The 23,670-nt window shown below is 43.6% G+C and overlaps 1 protein-coding gene across 2 annotated transcripts in view; it reads right to left on the bottom strand.

Annotated features, from left to right (window-relative positions):
* Window positions 1–21,840: 21,840 nt before the first annotated feature.
* The window catches only part of AKR1D1 (aldo-keto reductase family 1 member D1), a 34,147-nt gene continuing 32,317 nt past the window's right edge, over window positions 21,841–23,670 (bottom strand). For both annotated transcript variants that reach the window (XM_059816266.1, XM_059816267.1), the window contains one exon: window positions 21,841–21,883. In XM_059816266.1, coding sequence (XP_059672249.1) covers window positions 21,841–21,883 — 43 coding nt within the window. The remainder of the gene's footprint in view (window positions 21,884–23,670) is intronic.

The following is a 23,670-nucleotide window of genomic DNA, read 5'->3' as shown; positions in this document are numbered from 1 at the left end:
AAATTTTTTAACCCTGACTGGATAAAATACTTTTTATCTGAAGAAATTGATCATTAGGTCTTTTGGTTTTTTTCCCATTCTTTTAACCAAGCTTTTAACAACATGCAGACATTAATAAATGACATACACAAACGTCTGTCCTTAAATAGCAGCAATTCCATCTGTCAATAAAATCTTTTCTATTCCCCCACATTGGGCCTTGAGTTCACAACGCACAGGCTGGTTGAGCAGATGACAGCACACAGAAAGACACCCATTTATTGAGACGGGGGATTACCATCTGGTTTTCTGCTCCTGCTACGAACTGAGCCCTAATAATAGCAGAGGGGGTGTGTGTTCTCAAAACACAGAAACAACACAATGTCCTTTCTCCAGCTGAGCAGGTCTTTTAATTTTTTTTTAAATAGTATTTTCAAATACTTGATTCCTTTTTGGAGAATGTCTGTTCTTTGCTCTTATTTTGCAAAGTTGAGTGAGAACAAGTCCTATGGCTTAGGTCACACTCAGCTGGATCTTATTTACTAATCCTCCTGACAAACAAATTAGAGAGTGCCCCCTTACTGAATGAATTATCGAGGATTCCCAGTTCAAGATACATTTATTGAGCTAATGGCCGTGTTTGCTTTGGGTTTCTTAATGAGGCAAGGGTCCTAAAAGTGATAATGCTGATCTGAATTCTTCTGTGTGCTATTGAAACCGATGCTCTGGCCACTTCACTTACCATTTGTTTCAGCTGCTTAGCAACAGTGACAATGGTCCGTCAGATAGTCAGTATCTCCAAAGGGTATTGAAAACTCAGTAGTTCATGCTTTATGGCCATACCAGACACCAGATACACCAGTATCTACTGGTGTTTCTAGTTGTAATGTCCTTTAAAAATAAACAAAAGATGATCTTTGTGTTTCAAAAAGTCTAACCTGTAGTTCACCTTGCATATCTTCCAGGGGCGTGTTTTGGATTTTAGCATCTCAGCACAGCACCATTCCTTTTCTTTTAGCTCCTCTCTTGTCCTTAAATCATACACTTTCTTACCTCTCTCCCTTCCTGCCTACCTCTCACTCACCATGGTTTTACCATGGTTTTAATGTCTCTTTTTCCTGACCACTAAAAATATTAATTTTACTAGATTGATTCTAAAATTGTGTATCCAATGGTAGACACTCTTTTTCCTGAACAGCTTTAAGCGAAGTTGTATATAGATATGCACACATATGGTGTGAACATGAGTACATATTAATGCAAACTTTTGTTTTATCCAAATGAAAACTGAGCATTTTCGATTTGCAGTTTCATTAGCGAAAAATGCATTTACTGATATAGTGTTAGGATTTTACATTTCTGTGTGAATAAACCTGAAAGTACATGAGAACTTAGGATAAATCTTGAAATAAGGGGATAAGACAAAACACAGAGGGTAACTTATTTCCTTTAAAACCTAGAAGGCATGAATGAATATCCTAACATGAGTAAGGGGACTGTGACATTTACTTAGCCTGGTTTTGGAAACAGAAAACTTCTGCTTACAGCTTGGGATTGTCAGAAGTGTATTTTCCACCCAAGGTCCTCCCTTTGCTCCGTCATCTTTCCCAGAGAATGGTGGGAGAAGAAATTTGCATTTGTAACTGTGGAGCAGCTCTCACAATGCAGCTCCACCACTCCAGTCAGAGGCTGAGCCTGATCCATCGCTCTCTTTCACAGCAAAGCAGGAGCTCTGTTTGCCATCATCCTCATCCATACCAGTCTCGTGGGAGCAACAGGTTTCTGGAGAAAACTCAGTGGTGCAAGCAAGGCTGTCCAGGAGAAACCAACGCTGCCCACCCGTGAGGGTGTGAAGCCACGTGGCAGACGGACCTTGCCTCTCCTGCCTGCCAGGGACAGAGAATGCAACAGCTGCATTAAGGAAGGTCTCTGGGCCAGACTTTATTCTGGAAAATAAACAAAAAAGACTGAGCCACTATCAAACAACCCTCTGCCTTGCTTTAGGTACATTTAAAAAGAAACTCCCTAGCTGCAAGGGTCAGTTGTACATTAACCCCTACCCCGATCCCCCTCCTAGGAAACGTACCCCAAGTGCTTTCTGCTGGACCAGGGTGCTGTTCTCACTGCCAGCAGGGAAGCAACCCCTTGAGCTCGGGAGCTATTTTAATGAAATAGCTGAGGAGGGCTGGTTGTTCCCATATGCTGTTTTATGGTTCATATCCCTGGTATGCATATCAGCAGACAGAAATTGCCCTCATAGTCCTCCATCCATACAAGTCCCCTGATGCCTCCTCAGCCTCTCTGCAGCCATGGGTTTACATCCTGGAAGCAGGAGAAGAGAGTACACCAAGGGGTTGTCCTGCTGCAGTGTCTCTCACAGAAAAAGAAGAGTAAGGCAAACCAGACAACAATAATTGCAAAATAGCCCTGCTCTGAAATCAGGCAAACTGCCAGAGAGCTCTTAGGCAAAAAAAAAAAAAAAAAAAAAAAAAAGCTAGAGATTCAGCTCTTCCACAAAAACAGCTTCCTTTCAAAGTCAGAGTCCAGTGCATACAGGCACAGATGCATATACATGCTGCTCTTCTTCAGCAGGCTTTAGAAATCAAATGTGCGCCAGCCGATCGGTGTTAGCATCGTCGTTGTCATGGTCTCTGGCAGCACCACCAATAGCGCAAGTTTGAAATTTGTCACTGTGGGAGATCTGTTTGGTTTGGGCCATTAATTCATTTTCCCAGGTTCTGTCCTCCCAGGCAGGAGGAAAGGAAATGTTATCAGAAGGTGGTGCCTGCTGGAGCACAGGGTGCCCTCTGGCCAGCAGGACCTCGTCCCGCCAAACATCCCCACGCCCTCAGAACAGGAAACGCAATGTTCTGTATTCTTATGGCTTGGAACAAGCAAGTATTTCACCACAAGCTGTACATTTCTAAACTGATCTGTTTTGCACAACCTCACTATGCATTCAGGCAGTTCACTCTAATTATCGCTTTGTAACATTTTGCATCTGCTTCTGTTAAGGCACTGAAGTTGCTAGTATGTTTTCTTGAGTAGTTTTATTTTTAAACAAATTGTTTCGGTGTCTGGCTGTCAACAGCTGCACTCTTCATTTTACACATTTTATATACACTCATTTTCTGCAGTGTGTCCTGATACTGCCGCTCAGCTTCAAACTTGAACCCACAGAAATCCTTTGACAGGCTGTTGATTAGGCTTGCAGGTCATCTGCAATTTCAGCGTTTTCCCCAGACTCACAGAATTTGTTTTTCAATAACAAATAATACCATTTAAGCCCTCACAAAAGCGTGGCAACTGTTAGGGGATCTTCTACAAGGTTTTCTCAGTGTACCCAAGAGCTCTCCAGCCTCAGCCAGAAGCGGGCTGGTACACGCGGGTGAGATGTTTGACTCCTTGGAGTTAGCTGGCATCAATCACTCCATCATTCACCCCAGCAGCAGCAGAGCCTGCCAGCTCGGGGTGGTGCTCCAGATAACCTTGTTAACATCTAACCTCAGCCAGTGTTAGGTTTGGTATTATCAGTAGCTCAAAGTAGGGAACATAAACAATGAGGTGGACTGGGGTTAAAAATCACCAGGCAGTGATTGAAGTGCAGGGTTTGGTATTTGATCACTTTGGTTCTTGACACAGCATGAAAACCTGAACAACCAGTTTATTGTAGATTCTATCCTATCCCATTTGGAGTAAAATAATGAAAGACCAAAGAAAACATAGAATAAAAGTATGGTACTTTAAAAACTGGTGTTCTTGTAAGTTTATTTTTATAATTCCAAATTAGAAGCATTTTCTATGAAATGTTTCATGGTACTTTAAAAACTGGTGTTCTTCTAAGTTTATTTTTAGAATTCCAAATTAGATGCATTTTCTATGAAATGTTTCAATAATTTTTAAAAATAACAGTGTCGGTATCCAATGAACCAACTGTTGTCTAATATATCTCCATGGCAAGATCTATTGAAAACAGTCTACTGCAGGTAGTTTCCTGGTTTCTTTCTTTCTTGCTGTGGTTCATCAGTTCATTTTCTTACGCATGAATTTGTTATTTCTAGTGTTTGTTTTTTTCTCTAAGATGGCCCTACACCATGTCGTACATTGCCACAAACCTGGGCTGGCTGGCATCCGTTAACAGTGATGTGCAGTTACTCAGGTATTAAATGGATGAGGATGCTTGTATGCTCCGTCATTCTTCTGTTGGTGTTTAACAACATTCAAGACAGTAATTAAGTAATTAGATGTGTATCGATATATGCTTGGTTCAATCTTCCTGAAAAAATACATGGGCAGTATCAGTTTAGACAAAACTCAGAGATCTAAATGTCTCAGGGGGAAAAGCTGAAGTTTGTATATCTGAAACACTGAAGTTCTCTCACATTGCTATGTGTGACAGCATTACTGCTGACAATAACAGCACTTGTTTGTCAGCAGCCAGCACCATTACAATACTCTAAGCAGTAAGGCATAAGCAAACCGCCAGTAACGTGTACTGTATTTAATAATTTTCAGTCCCAAGCAGGACACAGGCACCTCAGTTTTAAGATTTGGATTTGGTAAAATATGATTTTGAGACTGGAAAGCAACAAAGGCATATGTTGTCATGTATAAGTGGGATTCCATGTTTTTCACAACTATACAAATGACAAAGTGTGCCCTGTCCCCAAAGGGTGTTGCGTCAGGATGGCTGCAACGGTGTGTGTCTCTGCGGCATCGAGGGTTAAGCCGTGTAGACTGCCACTCTGAACAAAGGCTCGATTCATGTGTTTTCTTCCTTGAAGGGAATGAGAGAAAGAAACATATGTAAAATATAGCAAAAGCTGTTGTGAAACAAGCCCGTTGCTGTTCTCTGAAAAACAAGTATGCGAGGATTCATTTTTAGAGGCATGCTGAAGCAGCAGGGGAACCGGAGGGTGGCCACAGCCACTCTTCCTCCAGGGGCTGTCACTGCCCCGCGAACGCCAAGGACTAAAATTGGCTGGCTTCTTAGAAGAGGACGTGGTGCTGACCATGTGCAACAAAAAAAGTCTGCTGCACAAAACCACAAGCTATTTCCCACTCCAAAGCAAAATTTTTAATAGTAGCTGTTCTTGCAGTAATTGGAAAAGTTTTTCTGATTCCTTTTTCTGGAAAAATATAACCCCCAGTTGTAACATATGCTCCTGAAAAGCAGTTTGAAAATCAGTCCAGCTGATCTAGAAAAATGCAAAATCCATTGGAATAAAACTTCTTCATTGATTGCTCAGCTAGGGTCAGAATAACATGGTCTATTACAGAGTGCTGATTAGTGAAAAGTCAAATTAATTCAATTGTTCTCATTTATTGCACTCAGAGATATTATTGACGACTTCTATTCAAAAGGTCTCTCCCTCGCCAATGAGATCAAGTGAAACACTCAGTCGTGTTAAGGTTGACGTGAGAAACACTATAAACTGGTGTGACTAGGCAAGAAGCACCATGAGCTATTAAATCTGTAGTCAGCATGTGAGTTAAACTCTTAGAAGGCTTTGCCGATGTGCAGCAACAGATTCACTGTCATCTGAAGTTTTATACAGTAATCCACAGTGGTGGAAAAATAGGTGTGTCTATTATATAGTTCTGACAAATTATCTACCTGTGGTAGCACCTCCACAATCCTCTGGGAAGGTGAGGTCTTGGCTGCGCTAGGTCCAAGAGGCGTGTGCAGTAAGAGGTGTTTTTGGTTGAAACCCTATGGTCTAAAGGAGTGTCCCTGTACAAATCTGCAGCAGAATCATGTCACTGCTGCAATGCAACATGTTAGATGGTATTTGGCCAAATCATCCAGTCTCTCTGCATTCCTGCTTTCGTGTGTGGTATGAATGTGAAGTCGGGCTTTGGCACTTCCTTTGCCAATGTGCATGAACCAAGGTGCTAAGGACCACGCTGGAGGGCGGGAAGGATGGGGAGCATTGGCCCGATGTTGGCGCCCACTGGGGTTTGGGCACTGCAGAAGAACCCCAAGCCTCAAAGTCTAGGGAGGTGAGTTTCCACAGGCTGCAAAGGTGGCAGGTGAATGAGACAGAAGGTGTAACGTGGCAGCCATAGTGTTTTCCAACAGTATCTTCTGTGAACCTGATAGTGGACACAGTCAAGGCTTGATTTGCACTAATGCTCACTCCAGATGTGCACTCACCTTGGAGAAGTTGGGTACGTGGACACAAACAGAAGCTACAGGAGTTACACTGACTTGGTGGATGACTGCTGTGCGAAGAAGACTCCTTCCTGTCAGCATACCTAGGCTTGCGGGATCTGGGGGATGTCTGCGATCTCAGACAGGTGGCTGTCCATGAAAATGAACATTCATTTCATGTCCAACTGTAAGGTCAGTTTTCAGCCGACAATTAAAAAAATAAAAAAGCAAATACATCTATAGAGAAAACTGAGAATATGTTTCTATGGTTCATAGCAGTGCTGACAAATTTTACCACAGACAATGAGTTTATTGATTTTGGCAGCACTCCTTGACCATCAACAAAGTAGTTATTATGGAAATTTTTGGCCTTGATTTATTGAGGCGTGGTTATTTAATATTTTGACGTTCAATAGTGACTAGCGACAGGACAAGAGGAAATGGCCTCAAGTTGCGCCAGGAGAGGTTCAGGCTGGATATTAGGAAAAATTTCTTTACTGAGAGAGTGGTGAAACACTGGAACAGGCTGCCCAGGGAGGTGGTGGAGTCACCCTCACTGGAGGTGTTCAAGGAACGTGTGGACGAGGCATTGTGGGACATGGTTTAGTGGGCATGGTGGTGTTTGTTGATGGCTGGACTTGATGATCTTACAGGTCTTTTCCAACCTTAATGATTCTGTGATTCTGAATATATTAAACAAGACCAGTCCCAAAACTGAGCCCTGGGGGACTCCGCTTGTGACCGGCTGCCAACTGGATTTCGCTCCATTCACCACAACTCTCTGGGCTCGGCCGTCCAGCCAGTTTTTTACCCAGCGAAGAGTACACCTGTCTAAGCCACGAGCCACCAGCTTCTCCAGGAGAACACTGTGGCAAACAATGTCAAAGGTCTGTAATTCGGAACATATAGAGATGTGGACTTTATGTTTTCTTACCTATACATATGCATGTGTATATATATATGTATGTATCGTTGAAAGCCACTAAATGATATCACACTTCATTAAGCTAAATTCTGTAAGAACACGGAGGAATATATGTCTTCACATTTTGCAAAAATTTATTTGTGAGACTGCTACATCACAACTTTTAAAATGACTTTTATTCTGAAAGTGCCAAAACCCATTAACTTTAAACGAGACTTTTCAAAACAGAATTCAATGCTTTCAATCCAATTGCAACATGTTTTATTTGAATACACACTGCAACATAAAATGATGACAATAATTATTCCTGGAAGGTATTAAAAAGTTGATCCGTATGTATAAATTGAATTATGGCTCTGGCAAAGGTGCATTACAAGCAAATATACGCAGTATAAACACTTCATACTCCTCTAACATCTACTGCCAAGGTCCTCTAATCATTTTAAATCAGTTCAGACTGTTGCTGTGAGATAGCCTGCCTGTATTCAAGTACATATGCAGGAAAATCAGAAGTTTAAAGAAATTTTCAAGAGTACAAAAGTGATTTCTTGAAAAAGTTAGCAAGGGAAGGCCAGAAATGAAGGTAGTGACGACTTCATGAGCTGCAGTCCCAAGGACTGGCTGTTCAAATGCCTGAGCAACACAGAGAAACCATAGGGGAACTCAGCTGCCAAGAAGTCTAAAGGCATTTCAACAGCACATTTGTGAAGTGTAATTTTGCAAAGACTTATAAACTGACCAAATTGGGAAGGTTTTCCTGGTATTAGCAAAAGACACAGCCTTGCCATGAAAACTGCTGCTCTGCCAGACTTGATGTTCTGCTACAAAGCATAGTTTTCTTCATGGAATAAATGTTATAATGTTCCTTGGATATTAGTGTTGTTGAATAACAACAATAACTACACGGAAGCAGATCTCCAACATGGAAAATTTCAATATTTACACAGAGCAAAGCTAATTGCAGTGAAAATCAAGGTGTTAGAATAGGAGGGATGAGGCAACCCAGCAGTAGTCAGTGTTATGTCCTCCACCAAGTGTGTATGTTTCGTTGCTATGCCAGCTACAACTCAGCACTGAAAACTTACTGCCCATCTACAACTTTGTGCTTCAAGTAAATAATTACAATTAAAAAAAACGAATGGAAAGGTCTATCAAAGCAGGAGTTTCTTAAGGTTAACACTTCACTGAAAAAGCAGTCAGAGATTGTCACCGAAAAAAAAAAGTCATCTTTCTTTTTTCTTACCCTCCCCATCTTCTCCTACTCTGTAACAAGCAATGAACATTGCTGCTCTGGTCCCATGCTGATCTTGGGCTGATGAACTGTTTGAGCAGGACCTCAGCACGATATGGGGCTCATGTGAATGTTTAGCTGTGGTCACAACAGTGCAAGCTGGGGAAGCATGGCAGAAATGTGGGGACCTATGGGTTTGCCCAGGTTGCTCCAGTCTTTATTCTCTCTGGGGTTCGGTTCCCAGCCCATAAAGTGGGGTCACTGCTTTGACCCGGATGAATGATGTGGGAGTAAATGCATTCAAGACTGGGAGATACATACATCTTGCAGTAATGGGGAACCACCAAAACCAGCAAGAATCGCCTGGACTGTCAAAGCCTCCTTGCCTCTGTAAAAGTGATTGTGGCATGTAGATGAATGCTGACCTTGTTGCAGGACTAAAGGACTTGATCAGAAAAGAGGGACATGCCCCAACACGTTGTATTTAAATAACATGATGGTCAGTTGTGAAGATTATGTTAAATGACCTAATACAACTTTTTACCTTCGGTCTGTCTGAGGTTTATCTAGGGTGCATGCAGCTGCTGGCAGCAAATGTCGGATGAATTGTGAAGCTCCTGAGCTAGGGAAAAAGCTCTATCTACATTTTGTCCAATGTCTACGGAGTCCTTCTCTCTAGGACATCCTCCACAAACAATGTCCAGAGTGCCAGCCTCATGAAGAAGAAGCAGGACCCTTGGAAAACATATGCAGATGGACTGAACCAACAAGCAAAAAGGGGAGAGAAAACATAGACAGCCTAGGTAGGTGATGAAGCATGTGCTCTACAAATCCAGACTACCTTAAGTTAAAGCAGACAAAGCAAGCTGGGGAAGGTTACAATGGTTTAGATTTTCTAAAAACAACATTTTTTGTTTTATTTTGAAATAATTTTCCCTTAAGGAATATCCTTTCATTTGTTTTGGTTTGGTTTTTTTTTTTTTTTGCTAATCCAAAACAATATTTTCCCCTCTCATATTTATCAACTGCCTTTCAGTATAACTCCCTCACCATTTCAAGGCATGACCCAGCTCTGTACCTGACGGGTATTTAGAATAAAATTTCTCCGATGAACAGATTTTCCCATAGTTGCTTTCTTACTATTTTTGCTGATCTGATCTGACGTGGTAGTTTGTGTGCTTTGGGAACATATCTTTGTCAAGTGCTCAGATGACATGAAATGGAAATGGTGTCTAACTCGAGCTGCTCAGTGCCAAAACACAGTGCTAGAAGGAGATGGGCAAGTCATTGAGACCCATCCCCCTTTGCTAGCAAGCTGTAGATGTTCAGTTCAAAAGCCTTGGTAGAACATGTATTCCAAGCAGCTCAAAAAGCTTCCCAAGGCCCTCAAGACAACCTGGAGGTCTGTGGTAAAAGCCCCAGCCCTGCAACTGTTGTGTGTTATTTGAGGGGAACAGGAGAGAGTGAGGGCATCCTCATCAGGAGGGCTGAGTCCCTGCTGGGCAGAGAAAGAGACAGCGAGTGTGAAAGGCAGCAAGGGAAGATTTGGTTTAGACTTAGGTAAAACCCTTTGTGCCAATAAGGACAATTCAGCCCTGCTACAGATTACTGTGGGAAGTGAGGATCCCGTTCAGGAAAGTCTTTAAGAATATCTGTAAAATGGTATGGTTTCATCCTGGGGTTGGATGGCCTTCTGTGGTCCTGTCCAGATTGTTTTCCATATTTTTTCTATAGATCACAAAACATTTTTTAGCTGTTTCTTCTTCTCCTACCATGATTTATCTACAGAAATTACTTCTGAAACAATTTTCAACCATTTCCTCTGAAACAGCATTCCCTGACTCTTCTGCAAAGCACTCTCAACCCCTAACTAGAGGAAGAAAATAGCAGCTGGAACATCACGCATCTAAGATCTCATCCACAGGCACAAGAAACCCTCAGAAATTATAGGGACCCATGTCATCTCCTGAAACGATGGCTTTCGAAGAATTTAGCTGGATCATGACTTCACACCTCATCTTTCTAACCACCCAAAACTAGTCTGGGGGTCACCTTACCCATTTCTGGGAGCACATCTCTCCCACCCATGCTCAAACCTATTCCACTATCCACACACAGGGTCTCCAAAAGCTTGCACTGATTAGCAGTTTTCATAAAGGTGGAAACTCTCCGTGATGTCTGGTCAAGGAGTCCCTGCTTGCTAGTGGGCATGAGGTCGATGCATGGGGACCCACGAGTGCCAATGACACAGAAGCAGCTTCAAGAGGACACAGACATCCATGCGGTGGTGGAGGTCCGTGCAGGCAGGGCACTGACATCAGCTGCAGCCCTGAGAGCCTTGCAGGAGCATTACAATGTTTTGCCCTTCTGGCACTGGTAAAATGAATCACTCTGGTAAGGTCAGAGATCCATTTGTGTGTATAGCTGGGAACAGGAAGAGGAGCTAGTAAATAAGACTGGATGTGTTATGGCTAGCTGTCTTTTGTTCCATTTGATCACTTGAATGGATAGATGGCTGCTTACTTTAGGCTATTAGGCATGTTTGTTATACATAAGGATTCATGGACTTTCAGTTAAGCTTTTTTTTTAACTTGCTAGAATTATACTTTGTATTAATTAAAATTCTGGGACTCTGCTTGATGGGGAATGAAGATAGTACTAAGTATCAAGGTGCTGGGTAAATGCACTGCTCTCTACACTGTGCTAATATAATGCTTTCTTATATTAAAAGACAACACAAACTCACAGAAGAGAAATGCGGATAAATAAAGTGATAAAAAGAATGGTAAATCTAAGTGTAAGTACATACATACAGAAATAAAATTTTATAACTTTATTATACATGTATAACCAAAGCTGAAATATTTCCAGAGGAGCAATTTTCCGTTGGAGGAAAAAATTCTTCTGTGGAGCTGTAACAACATAACAACAACCTCTACACCTTGTTTGGAAGAGGAAAGTTTTATTAAAATACTGAAGGCCAAGTAATTTTATTCCATGAATTACTAGAAATGCAGAAAACAACTAACTGTGGGCAAGTCCTGAGAACTGGCTCATGTCAGAGCTTGTTCAGAGAAATGATCTGAACTAATTTATTCACAGAAGGTTCACACTGAACATCACACTCAGTAACTAGCAAAATACAATTTTTAATGATGATTACTTAAGGCATAGAAAAAGAAAAAAAAAATCAGTGAAAGGAAAGAAAAAAAATGAGGTCACTTTGCACATAAATCTCTTCTGCATAGTTCTCTGTCAAGAGCTTTCAACAAGGGGCAGCTTGGAGGAGGGACTGATCCCAGCAGGAACCCACTCTTCGGGAAATTAGACCAAAGTATAGCGTTCCCCAGACGGGTGGAAAGTCCCACCTTAATGCATCATAGTAGTTACAAATAGGCAAGAGCAATTGCTTGTAGGATCCTGGGAGTGCTCTTTGGGTTTCCTGCTATAAACAGTTAAAGACAAGCAAACTTTAATCCTCCCGATGAACTGAAGCGCTGAACTCGATTGCTCAGAAGGCTGCAAGAGTTCTCCAGTGGAGATTGTCGTGAGTTGTCTAAACTCACCATGTAACCTGAAAGAGCTGTGGGAACACAGGTTCAGCAGATCTCCTGAAGCCTTGTGCTAGGACACTTCCCTCAAAAATGTCAAGGGAAGCAAAACTTTTAGGGTCAAAAAGGGATAAACACCAAGGCCTTCTGTGGCTCTGCTTATTGACTGGAGAAGGGAGTTGGTTGAAGGGTAGTGGAAATTCCTTTTGTTCTTCTCATTGTGCTTTCGAAAGGCCAAACACCTATCTTCTGGATTTGCAGACAGAAAACCTCCATGTTTTTCTCCAGGAGAGAGGTAAATTGGAAATGGGAGCCTTCCTGCAACCAAAACATTAGTGTTTCATTCACTGTAGAAGCAGACTGAGGTTTACCCCTCCTCTCTGAACTTCCCTCTGACACTCGTGCCCCTTGCAGGCCCTCGGAGGTCCTGCTGCCCACCAGAGCCCTTAGAGCGACAAACATTGCGGGACCAAAAGTCGGTGCTGCAGCGGTCAGCACTTCACCATCCAAGGCCCCCAACCCTGCAAATCAAGCCAGATTGTAACAGATCACCTTCCACCTACTGCGCTCCCACGTTGGGTAGGATGATTCCCAAAATTCTACCTCAACAACCCAGTGCAGAGCATGGATTCAAGCCCCCTGAGCCCACATGTAGGACGAATTTGGAGTGTTAAGTGTGATTTATCTCGAGCTTCTCTTTTTGCCTTTTCTTACCTGCCCGCCTTCATTTTCAAGATCTAAGGAAACTGCAAATATGAAGAGAGCCCGGCCCCAGAAGCAGGGGATGTGCGTGCGGTGTGCCTATGCTGTGCTACCCTTGCAGGCACGGATTCACCCTCCATCTCCTGGTGCAGCAGGGCCACACGCAGGCCCCCGGCCGGGCAGTGGGGCCGACGCAGCCCACCGCACGAGCTGCGGCCCTATGCATGCAGCAGCAGAGCTGTGCTTTCCTGCAAAGCTGCCCGGTGAGACAGGTGATGACCACAGAAAGCATACTCACTGGCTGCTGTAGGCTGTGGCTTCCTCAACTCGGGAAATACGGGAAAGTCAAGGGGGCGAGAGTTATTCCACAGCGAGGCCTGCAAAGAGCGTGATTCATTTGTTCATTCTTCTGTGAACACCCTAGCTGGATGACTAAGGCAGATCTGCAAACTGAGGACCCAGAAACAGCAGAGATAAATTTCATATGTAGGGGGAAGAAAACCGAGATTAAAAGCTGTACACAGACTGTTATTTTTCTCAAGTTCAGTGGTTTACCTCACAGCCTGAGCGCTAGCCAACATCAAGAATATAGCACAAGGGATTGCTCAGGGGCTTTTTTCCTACCTCTTACCCTTCTCAGGGGCGGGTAACTGAGATTAACTGCACCTGTGACTTCTTAAATTAGCAGCATATAAGCTCACCATAGCTTCTGGGTCTCTTAGATGTGGGGGTCAGGGTGGCTTGTTTCTTTTCCTGGTTCCCGCTTAAGCTGCTGAGATGGAGCTGATGTTTATACTGTACCTTTTCCTTCCCTCAGGTAAGAAATTTGCCCTTGCAGGGGTAGGGACGTGGAAAGGAAAAGGAAGAAGGTGTTGGGTGAAGTAAGTCTGCTCTGGTAGCTTGGGCTGCTGAGCTCCTGCTGGGGACCTGCCTCCTCCCTGAACAGAGGATGGGTCTGCAAGGTGGGATGCTGCAGTGATTTCTGAGGAATCGAAAAAAGACTGGGTGAGCACAGGGGGAAAAAGTGCTTCTTGGTTTTGCTTCAGGCCTGCTTATGAAAAACCTTTCTGTGAATAGAAAGTGCCAAGCTGCAAAGCAAAGTGGGTGTGAAACAATCTACTGCAGGCTAGGTTAAACTGTGGCTAATACCAACCTGGTGCTAAGCTAATGCAAAGGATTTAAGTATTTTGTTTTATTTGTTAGACCCCAGTGATATTCCCTGGGAGGCTGTAACTGTGGTGCAAGTGTTTGGTTTAGGCTATTGTGCTGCTCTCAGCCTGTGATTCTTTAGTGACAGTGAAGTGCCGTATGTATGACTGTAGCAGATGAGGTGCTCTGGGTGCCCATGGAAGCTATGTGCCTCATCCCAGCACCCCCCATGGAAATGTGCAGCAGGACTCTGCAGAGGGCAGGATTCCCAGCCTGTGCATGCCTGCAGTGGTAGATACACTCAGCCTCCTGGCTGAAAAGCTCCAAATATTTCTGTTTTCTGGCCTTCCTCTTGGAGCACTGGAATTACCTTTTTTTTTTTTTTAAAGGTGCTTTTATTGAATGTAGTGTGGAAGTATTAAGTCCTGAGCAGTGTGTGACCCTGGCACCAGACAAATCCCTTTTGACATATAATCCTGTGTGCAGCACACAGGGTGAGGTGGGAAAGTTCTCCTCTTCCCATCATGGTTCCCATGCAGCTAGCTAGGCAGTATCTGACACAGAGGTATTACGCGCTGGCCATTATACAAGCCATTATGTTCAAACCCCAACACCCTTGTCTGGCCCTTTAATGGCTGTAGCCATGAATTCCAGAGAGTGGCCCTGTATAGTTGAAAACTCATATCTTAAAGAAATCAAAGAGCATAAGATTGATTATTTCCTCATTCCTGTACCATGATATAACTGTAAATGTAGAGGTTAATGCATCTCCCTTATCATATGGTTTGTAATAGGAGAATCTTGCTTCTCTCCATACCACTCTAAACAGGCCAGTCTCCATCAGCTGGCTTCCTCGGCTTCTCCGCCACCAATTTTGCCCTTTTCCAATCTTGGCTCCACCAGAGGCTGTATTCTGTGGGGCACATCAGGCCTTTATTCCACACAAAGTTCATAATCCTTCACAGAGTCAAAATTATTGAGAGGCATACTATGTTGTTCCCTTGTGCTTTCTCTCTCCTGATTAGTTTTGGTTTGTAATGCTCATGGTCTAACACAGTGTATCCACACTTCCATCAGAAATGCCACAGGAAAGACACGCTTCACACCCAATGCTCTTTTTAAATGCTGAGTTTTATTAGAGCTGGGAAATAGCTCAGGTGAGTGACCTTTCCCTGGAGTTGGGCCATGTCAAGGCCTCTTTCCTCAGTGGACAGGAGGAAACCAGAAGAATGGGGACAGGTGTCCAAGAGATCTTTGCAGGGAGTGACAGTGTGTGAGGGGGAACCCTCACTCAGCAATCAAGTTTGATTCATTTTGTTGCATACTTGAACAACTAATTCAAACTTGGGAGAGAGCAGAGAACCTGGGTGGATGTGTTTAGCTGCAAAGAGGGTCAAAGGAATAAGGTTTGGAGGAGGCAAAGATAATCACACAAGGTCAATCACTAATGTCTGTGGAGTGTTGGAGCAATTGGGTGAGAGGGAGGTGCAAATCAAGGTCTTAATTCAGTTGGATCTATGATCTGTAGTATCTCTGTGCAGCCTGCTGGAGTGTTTGGTTAAGTGATGCTTTAGGGTTTGCTCTCACTGTAGTAATAAACCCTAGAAATGCAGTGAAAGTCATATTTACACATATTGTGATGGAAGGGGTATTTACATCATCCTTTCCAACACGGAGATCCTCTCTGATAATGTAACTGGTATTGTGTCCAAAAGAAACTGTAGAGCAAGCAATTCGCATGGCATAGGCGTGAGCCTAGGCGGGGGGGCAAGTTTTGATCCTTGTTCTCTGGGAGTGTTTTCCAGTCAGCAGTGACCTGAGTGAGGGCTGGACTGCAAGCGCCCTCCTTCCCAAGAAAGTGCATTATGTTTCTCAGCTACCAAGTCCTACCATCTTTCACACTGATGAATTTCTCGTGCAAAGTTGAAAAGTTCAGTGGAGTGGATGGAGCCAGATCCCTTCCAGAAGCTCTATAGCTTGGTAACTGGATAAGGTGAGACATGCAGGTTTAAACCCCCATAAAGTTTTGAACCTGACTTGCTGCATCACTTCCTAGTGCTTTAACTGCTGAGGGAAGGGAGCTATAATGCCCCCCTCCCTCCAGCTGTGCTCTCTGGGGCAACTTTTATTGCTTCAAACTCTTGCACACCCAGCAGACCAATGCTGTGAACACAGGGGCATGAGCCAAGTAACTTGGTGGTCTCAGGCCTGGAGAGGTATAGATTGCCAAGGGAATTCATGACTGCTGGTGTTCTCTAAATGCCATGCCTAGAAAAAAATGAGTAGAAATCCTAAATCATGTGAGTATTTCTAATATGTTACCTCTTACTTTCCTACTTTGTTGTTTCTTCTGCTCTATATTGGGAGGATCATACCTCACAGGGGACCAGTAAGGTAGCACTGGCTTGTTGAATGAGGTTGTGGGTTTCTGAGCCATAACTTAGAAGAACCTTTCTGAATGTTAGAGATACCTCTTCGAAGTTCCTGAAGTACAGATCAATGTAGTCAATGAAATGTAAAGGCAATCTCTTCCACACCTTATAGAAAAGCAATGCATGACTGCAGTCCCACCACTGTGGGAAAAGCAGGGAGGAACTGTGCAAAGTATGCTGCCAAACAGCTGGTTTGGGCTATTCTGGACTACCTGGGGACATCAATACTGAACATGTGGGCTGGTGGGGTCACCTTACTGGGAAACCTCCTTATTTCACACGTGAGGAGCTCTGGGTCTTTCCCTGTAGGTGGAAGCTGGGACATGGTGGCATGAGGAGCAAAGCCTAAGAGATTACAAAGACAAAGTACTCTTTGCAAGCTTTCCCCAGGGTCTGCCCTGCCCTGGGAGAACAACATTGGTCAGGCTAATTGGGGGAACAGAATATTTAATATGAGTTTCCTTGCACTGAGGGCTTGGGCCTCTGTTTTGTGCATCTATACTGGTGTAAACCTTGAGTCAGCAGAGTCACTCCTGATTTCTATGTGCTGAAATGTTAGCAGGATCCTATCCTGTGTCCTCAGCACCCTACACTTGTACGGTCTTTTCCTTGTTAGGCGTGAGGCTGCTCTGAGATGTGTTCTAGGTCATCATGAGCTCTCATTTAACTTGTAATGGAGTGCACGTTTGTCCTGGTGCAGGATTTTGCCTTTACTATGTTCAGTGACCTTGGATTGATCTGAGGACTCCATCCAGGTAGCTTTGCAGTCTACAGAGCAAAAACTAAGCAGCTTCATCGAGTGGTGCCCCTCTGTGCATGTGTATATGTTTACACACACATGCGTTGTCTTTCTTTCCAGCTCCTTCTCTCCCTCCTCTTTTTCCATTTGGTTCTGCTTTGCATTTTATTTGTAATGTGGTGTCCTGTTGTGAGTATTGCTCATGCATGTTGCGTTAAGGTTCCCCAAGGAGTCTGCCTGGCATTGAAAAATTAAAATTAGCTTTTTTGTTTTTCGCATTCTCAAAGCCCTTTATGAGCTAGGGGTTTTGCTCCAGGGTAGTAGCATGTTGGGAAGAGCTGAAATACGGCACTGCTGAGAATCAAGTAGTATGAAAACTGCACTAGTACCCAACTGTGTGCTGATTACCCCACCCCCAAAGGGCAATGTGTTTGCAGTGTAGGTCACAAGTGAAGAAAACATGTTGAATCTCATTCTAGCATATCACTCTCTTATGGACTTTCTTCTCCACCTCAGTGCTTTCCTCTAAATGTGTATTGTGTCCTGTTGAGAGCTGGGCAAAATATGTCTGGAAACAGCAGCTTCCTCCCCTCCTCTCCCCTAGAAAATAAGGGAGTTGTCTTGCAAATACTGAACTGATTTATTTAAAGGTGTTTCAATTTTGTAGATGGCAACAAGGGGACTTTGGTGCTACTCACAGTGAGGAAGGTGGTATCTCATCTTAAATGTACAAATTGGACTTAGTGTAAATGAGGGATCTGAGCTTGTCCTCGCTGCAGAGATACGAGAGATGTCTTGGATATCCCAGGCATGTGAGTTCTTTTGCTCTAAGAGTCCCTACAACACTGGCTTTGCTTCCATGCTTAAATGATTCACACACTAAATTGAAGAATCAACTCTGGTTCTGGTTATGAGGTGATCTTAATTAGCTAAGGAAAATAGCAGCCTCTCTGCTGCTGAATTCCTTTGCATGTCCCAAGGATATATATGGTAGTGGTTAAATATCCTACCAGTCTGGAGATGTGCAGCTTTCAGGGTTTGTTGGATTCAAGAAAGGAATGAAGTGAGGAAGCCTTATCAGGTGATACCCTGCTGTATGTAGTCCAAGACTGTCTTTTGTGGCCTCTGATCCTCTCCTACTCTTTGCAAAACTCACTTTCTGTCCTTGGTTATCATTACACTTTTGGCCAGGGAAAGAGACATCTCATTTTTCCTGCAGAGCACCCAGCTCTCTGGCACCTAGGCCTTAATGGCAGGCAAGGGGTGAAAATTATGGGAGGTGCTGCCTTCCCTTTCCCTGTGTCCAGTGCTGTCTACCCAAAACTGTGTCCTAATTCTGGCTGATGGCTTGGTATGTCCACTCGTGCTTTCCTCCACAAGACACATTACACACCCTTGTAAAACCTCTTGATAGCTTTGTGGTACAAAAATGTGTGATATAAATCCAAAGGCATTCTTTAATGTAAGGCTGTAAAATGTACACAGGGCCCATCCCACTTTGCCTCTTACTATTTTCCCTATTGCTCTTGTGGGCACCTACATAGCGTCAAGGGAAACTGGATGCATGTCCCTTCTGAAACCGAGTCCTGTTCAAGATATTTAGTCTTAGAGAAGATGAAGCTCTGCCTCCTCGTGGGGAAACAAATTCAGCTAACCATGTAGTGCAGGGTGGGGGCAATGTCCGCATGTTGCATGATAACTGCTTGATAGTGCTTCCTTGTTGCTTCACCTATTAAACGTGAGCATGCACGTGTTCAAGGAAGGGCCCAGCTGCAGAGCCTTGTGCTCTGCCCTGAGCTTGTGTAACAATGGGGAATGCCTCTTCCTCTGACAGCTGGGTAAGCCCATGCTCTAATGTACAGCTGTGGCAACTGCTTTGCTGCTGGGGATGTGAGTATATCACCTGGTTTTCTGCTGGCCAGCCCAGAGCAGCTCTTGGGCTGCATAAAGAATCCAAAATGCTGCATCACTTGTTCTTCTCTCTGCCATGAAGTCACTTGTGCATAATTGAAGCAAAGTTCTCTGGTCTGGATTTCACTTAGCTTTGCAGCTACAGGAAGAGTCACAAACTATTCAAGTTACTTATGGTACAAGCAAGTTCTCCCGGGACGCATTTGGATCTAGTCTTGTCATGTGCGATTGCTATCAGAGCAGGAGGTGCTGGAGCCCCCTCTGTCCGCACCTGACCCTTCCAGTTGGAGCAGGGCTGTGCGCATGCTTCCAAGTGATGTGTTTCGCACCAGGCAGCGAGTTCAATAAGCCTCTGAAATTTGCTAGACGTGAGCAGGTCGTACGTGGGGCTGGGGTTTGGGTTTTGTCTGTCTCTTTTGTGCAGTTGCGGTGGAGTGTATTTCCCAGGCCCCCATCTGCAGGCCTGTTTATTTTCCCTCCTCTAAACCTTTTCTTTGTAGGGCAAGATGGAGAACAATGGGGAGCAGTGGTCTGAAACTGAGCAAAGCAGGGGAAAAACTAGGCTAGACGTCAGTAGCAGTTTCATAACTGATGGAAACAAGTATGGGAGAGTTTGCTCCTGGGAAGAGGCTGAATCTTTTTTCATCAGATTCAAATGAGGCAATGCAAAGGAGGAGGAGGATTCTATTAAAATTGGGGGGGGGGGGGGGGGGGTTGGGGGAAGGCATTTGCTGGCATGACTTGGACTGGAGGAACTCTCACAATCTGTCCTGCCTGTTAACTCAGCACAGATTAAAGACTTGATTATAGGGTATTTGATGTTAGAGAGGCTTCAGCATATCATCTTCCTTACTCAGATGTACAAGGTCACCTGATTTATTACAACCTCGGGCACTGCCTAACCTCTGGGGGGAATGTCTGGAAAGAGCAGATAGCTGTGAAGGGGCTGGTGTGAGCATTTAAGCTGAGCATTAGTTGACATTTGCAGTGTAGAAAAGAACTTTGCCAAACCTGGCCTGAATGTTGGCCATGGTCAGAGACCTGCACCTGGTCAAGTTACAGTGCAAAAAATTTTTACAGTGCTACTGTTAAGCAGTTGAGCCCCTGATAGCTCTATTTAAGGCTTGTACTTATGAAGCTACTGGAATAACACGTTAGGTATGGTGGTAACTGTGCTCCTCTCTGGCACCTGAATTTAGACTTGAATTTTGTTCAGGTTTTTGGCCAGGACCTCAGCTGTTTGCAAAGGTGCAAAGCAGGGCTGTGATAGTGGTTCTGACCACCCCTGGGAGCAGAGCTCCACCTGACCTTGGGATTGTCCTTAGATCTACATCAGCAGATTTCTAATGTGTCTTCTTCCTCCTCAGCTATACCTCCCCTACCTTTTTTATTTCCCCCTTTGGTTTAAGTGGGTAACAGAATAAAATGGGAATTGACCTTAGGCAACCTCCAGCAAGCAGAATGCTCCTCTGTTGACATAGCATTTATAAATGCTATGTGAAGGCCACCCCTGGCGAAGGGGCCTGAATTCTCTAGTGGTGCCCACTGAGCTCATGAAGGGATGTGTTGGCACTAGACCCATTTGGGAGCCTTGCCTGTTCTTCCTGTGAAATGGTCACCCTTGTACCTCTGCCTCAGCTCTGAGGAGCACACCCTCACCCAGCAGAAGTGTCTCCATGTTCTAGTCACTCCAGGGATCATAAATAGCAATGGTAATAAATGAAAGCAGATGCTATAGACTGAAGATGATGTATGACCTATTTTCCAATGGCAATACACATGTTTTAGTACATGAAGTACTCTCTGTATGGTTTAGCTTCTCCAATACCTCTCCAGTTTCCTACCACAGAGTGGGTACACTAGAATGTTTGGGCACAGGAGGGAGGGGAAGTAGCCTTCTGCAGATGTGGGTATAGGCTGCTGCACCTATAGGCTGCAAAACTTGTTGAGCAAACAAGTGGTCTGAAAAAGAAATTAATGCTGGAGTTATCTTCTTTGGTGTCTATGCTTCTGTCCCCATGTTTCAGAGAGCTGAGGACAGATTGAAGAAAATGTCCAGGTTTCAGTCTGGCTGCTTCTGCCTGATTGCTACCCTTTCTTGGCCCTGCCGGTGTTCTGCAGTCTCAAAGCACAGTAGAAAGTGGTATTTAACAAAATACAACTTTCTCCTCCTTTAAAACTTAGATTCCTAATTCAGTATTGTCTTGGTCAGGAGTTTATACAAAAGACTGTAAGAATTTTGAAGTGAACAGAAACAGTCTTGGGTGAATATCAGTTTGTGGAGCAGGAAAGAAGTTTAAGGGATTTTTAATCTCACGAGATGAGGCTCTCACTAGTGCTGGCTCCAGGATGGCTCCAGGTTGCATATGCAACGCTATGCTATACCATTCTTGTATAGCAACTCAAATATAGGTGCAATAGTCATACACTCTCCTGTGTTTTGGTGAGGTGGCAGTGGGGAATATGAACATGCTTATGCTTTAGGGCTTGAACTAGTTGCATGTGGAGCCAGCTGGTGTGTACCTACAGAATGCAGCTCATGTGTGCAGCTGAAGAATACTCCAGTCAGAGTAAAACAGTCTTCACTGCATGAAGCAGTGAATATGTCTGTATCTATATATCAATACACTTATGTGCATATATCAGATCTAATTAGATCCCCACTCCTATCTTTCTTTCACTTGAGCTGTGAAACAATATGATACTGCTTCATATCTACAGAAGCAGAACTTCTTGTTTCAAATTCAGTGAAGAATGTGCCATTGAGTGGAAATGATTCGATTTGAACTAGTTGGCCAGTTTTCAAGAGAAATCTTCAATTTTGTCAGCTGTCAGTTTTGAAGTTTCAATGCTCAAAGTTAAAGCCTCCTAAGCCAGAAAGAGATATTCAATAGATTTGCTCTTCAGTAGCAATAAGAGACTGACAAGACAAGAGGAATTAAATGTCATGTTTTTAATGCTGATTTGAACAGTCTCCCATGAAGTCAAAGCACCAAACGTTGGGTCACTTTCAGTGAAGCCTTATGGTAGGTACCGAGTTAGGAACCTGCCTGGATGCACCTTGTTTTCAGTATTCATCACTGAAGGGGTACTCTGGATGGTCACGCCACCTGTGGATAGGTCAGATTGAACAAATGAGCACAGATGAAGCAGGTATCACATCACTGCTGCAGTTGTCCTGTGCCTAGCAAACCTCTTTTCTTTGTTGTAATATATAGGTGGCCTTCATCGAGGCTCTTCTGTTTATTCAGAAGCTGTCTGCTCTGAATAATCTTCCTGGCAGAGTTGGAAGAAAACCTGTGCATTTAAGGAGAGGACAGTGAAGGACCATTTTTCAGGCCTATGGACTGCATACCTTAAGGACAGATGGGAAAAACCAAGAAGGGTTTGGATGTCAGCTGTTCTTGCTATATTTGTGGATTTAACTCAGGTTAGTAGAAGTGTTGTAGGGAATGGGGATGGCTTCACTATGTGTGCATTGTGAAAGGGGAAGACTTTTTGTTTGGATGTCTAGAAAGACCCTCAGAAATAAGGGCTATATTTGAAGGGCAGTTGGAGACCAGACAGTGCTACTTTGGCTTACGCACTTAAAGCTGGCATGAACAGGTCTGGGGCTGGTACGGTGCTTTGTCCAAGTGGCTGCCATATCCAGAGTAGGTCTGGCTGTCCTCTAGCTCAGCCTAGATGTAGATGCGCTGCCAAGTTAATAGCACCAGTGGCAGAGAATTTATAAAGAAGCTTTGGGGTGACCCAGTTCAGGGGAGAAAGGGATGTCCATGGCTGCATACTACCAAAGGTAGAGATGCTTCAGGCTTCATTTTAAAAACTGCATGCTCAGGGAAGATGCACCATCCAGGATTGTTATAAAAGGTAAGAAGAAAATTCCCAGGGTCAGCTGCAGGTGGAAAAAATAACACTGTGTTTGCCCATTATTGACAGACTTAAGAGAGACATAGCTGGGTTTTTTGTGGGTTTTCTTGTTTGTTTGAGAAGATGATGCTAAACCACAAGCCCTGGCTTGACAAACACTTTCCATTAGCAAAATAAAAAATTTCTGAAGAGCATTCTCAGGTACACCATGGCAGCTAGCTGCCTTGCCTTACAGCAAAGAACAACAAATACTGGCATTTATCCCAGCTGTGAATTGTTCCAGTTTGGGAAGGATACATTTCACAATATTGAAGTTAACTAACTGAAGACATCAAACATTTTGAATTGCTTGTGTCAAAACATTTCATTCCAATATTCAGCCAAGCTGAAGTGTTTACACATTAACAGATTGAGTTGGTTCAAAAAAACAAGCCACAACACTTTGGCTTGTTTGGTTTCAGTAAAACTTGACAATGTCTGAGTTGAGAGTGTCATAATCTCTACTTTCCATCTATGGAGCACACTTGCTAATCAGGTCTCAAGTGTTCAAATGTCTGAGTCCTTTGGGTGAAAATGATTCACTCAGAGGAGTCAATGCAGCTTGGAATAACTGGTAAGGAAGAATATCCATAGGAGAGACTGGGAGCATAAGATAAAGCAAGCAGACAGATTAATGTAAAACTTGCCCAGCACAATACTTCTAAATTTCTCCAAGGGGAGAAGAAACCATTTCAGACTAAGATTTCCTGGAGTACTCATATTTTTACAAAACCTCCATTTTCTGCTCAGATGCTTAACTTGCTAACTCATTCCACTGATTGCAATATCCTGTTCATATGGGCTTACTCACACAATCAGAACAACAGATTTGCACACAGTATCCATGGCAGCTGATAACTGGAAGAGCCAGAGGAAAGCTGGATTTTTCCATTCCTGCTGGCATTTGCATCACAGCAGTTGAAGGTTTGGCACGTAGTTGACTAACCAGAAGTCTTTCTGTATAATGGTTTGACTTTTCAGATACATA

Source organism: Gavia stellata, chromosome 4 (genome assembly GCF_030936135.1).
Source record: "Gavia stellata isolate bGavSte3 chromosome 4, bGavSte3.hap2, whole genome shotgun sequence".
NCBI classification, from domain to species: domain Eukaryota; kingdom Metazoa; phylum Chordata; class Aves; order Gaviiformes; family Gaviidae; genus Gavia; species Gavia stellata.
The sequence above is the reverse complement of the archived record's forward strand: the minus strand, read 5'-3'. Positions and strand labels throughout refer to the sequence as shown.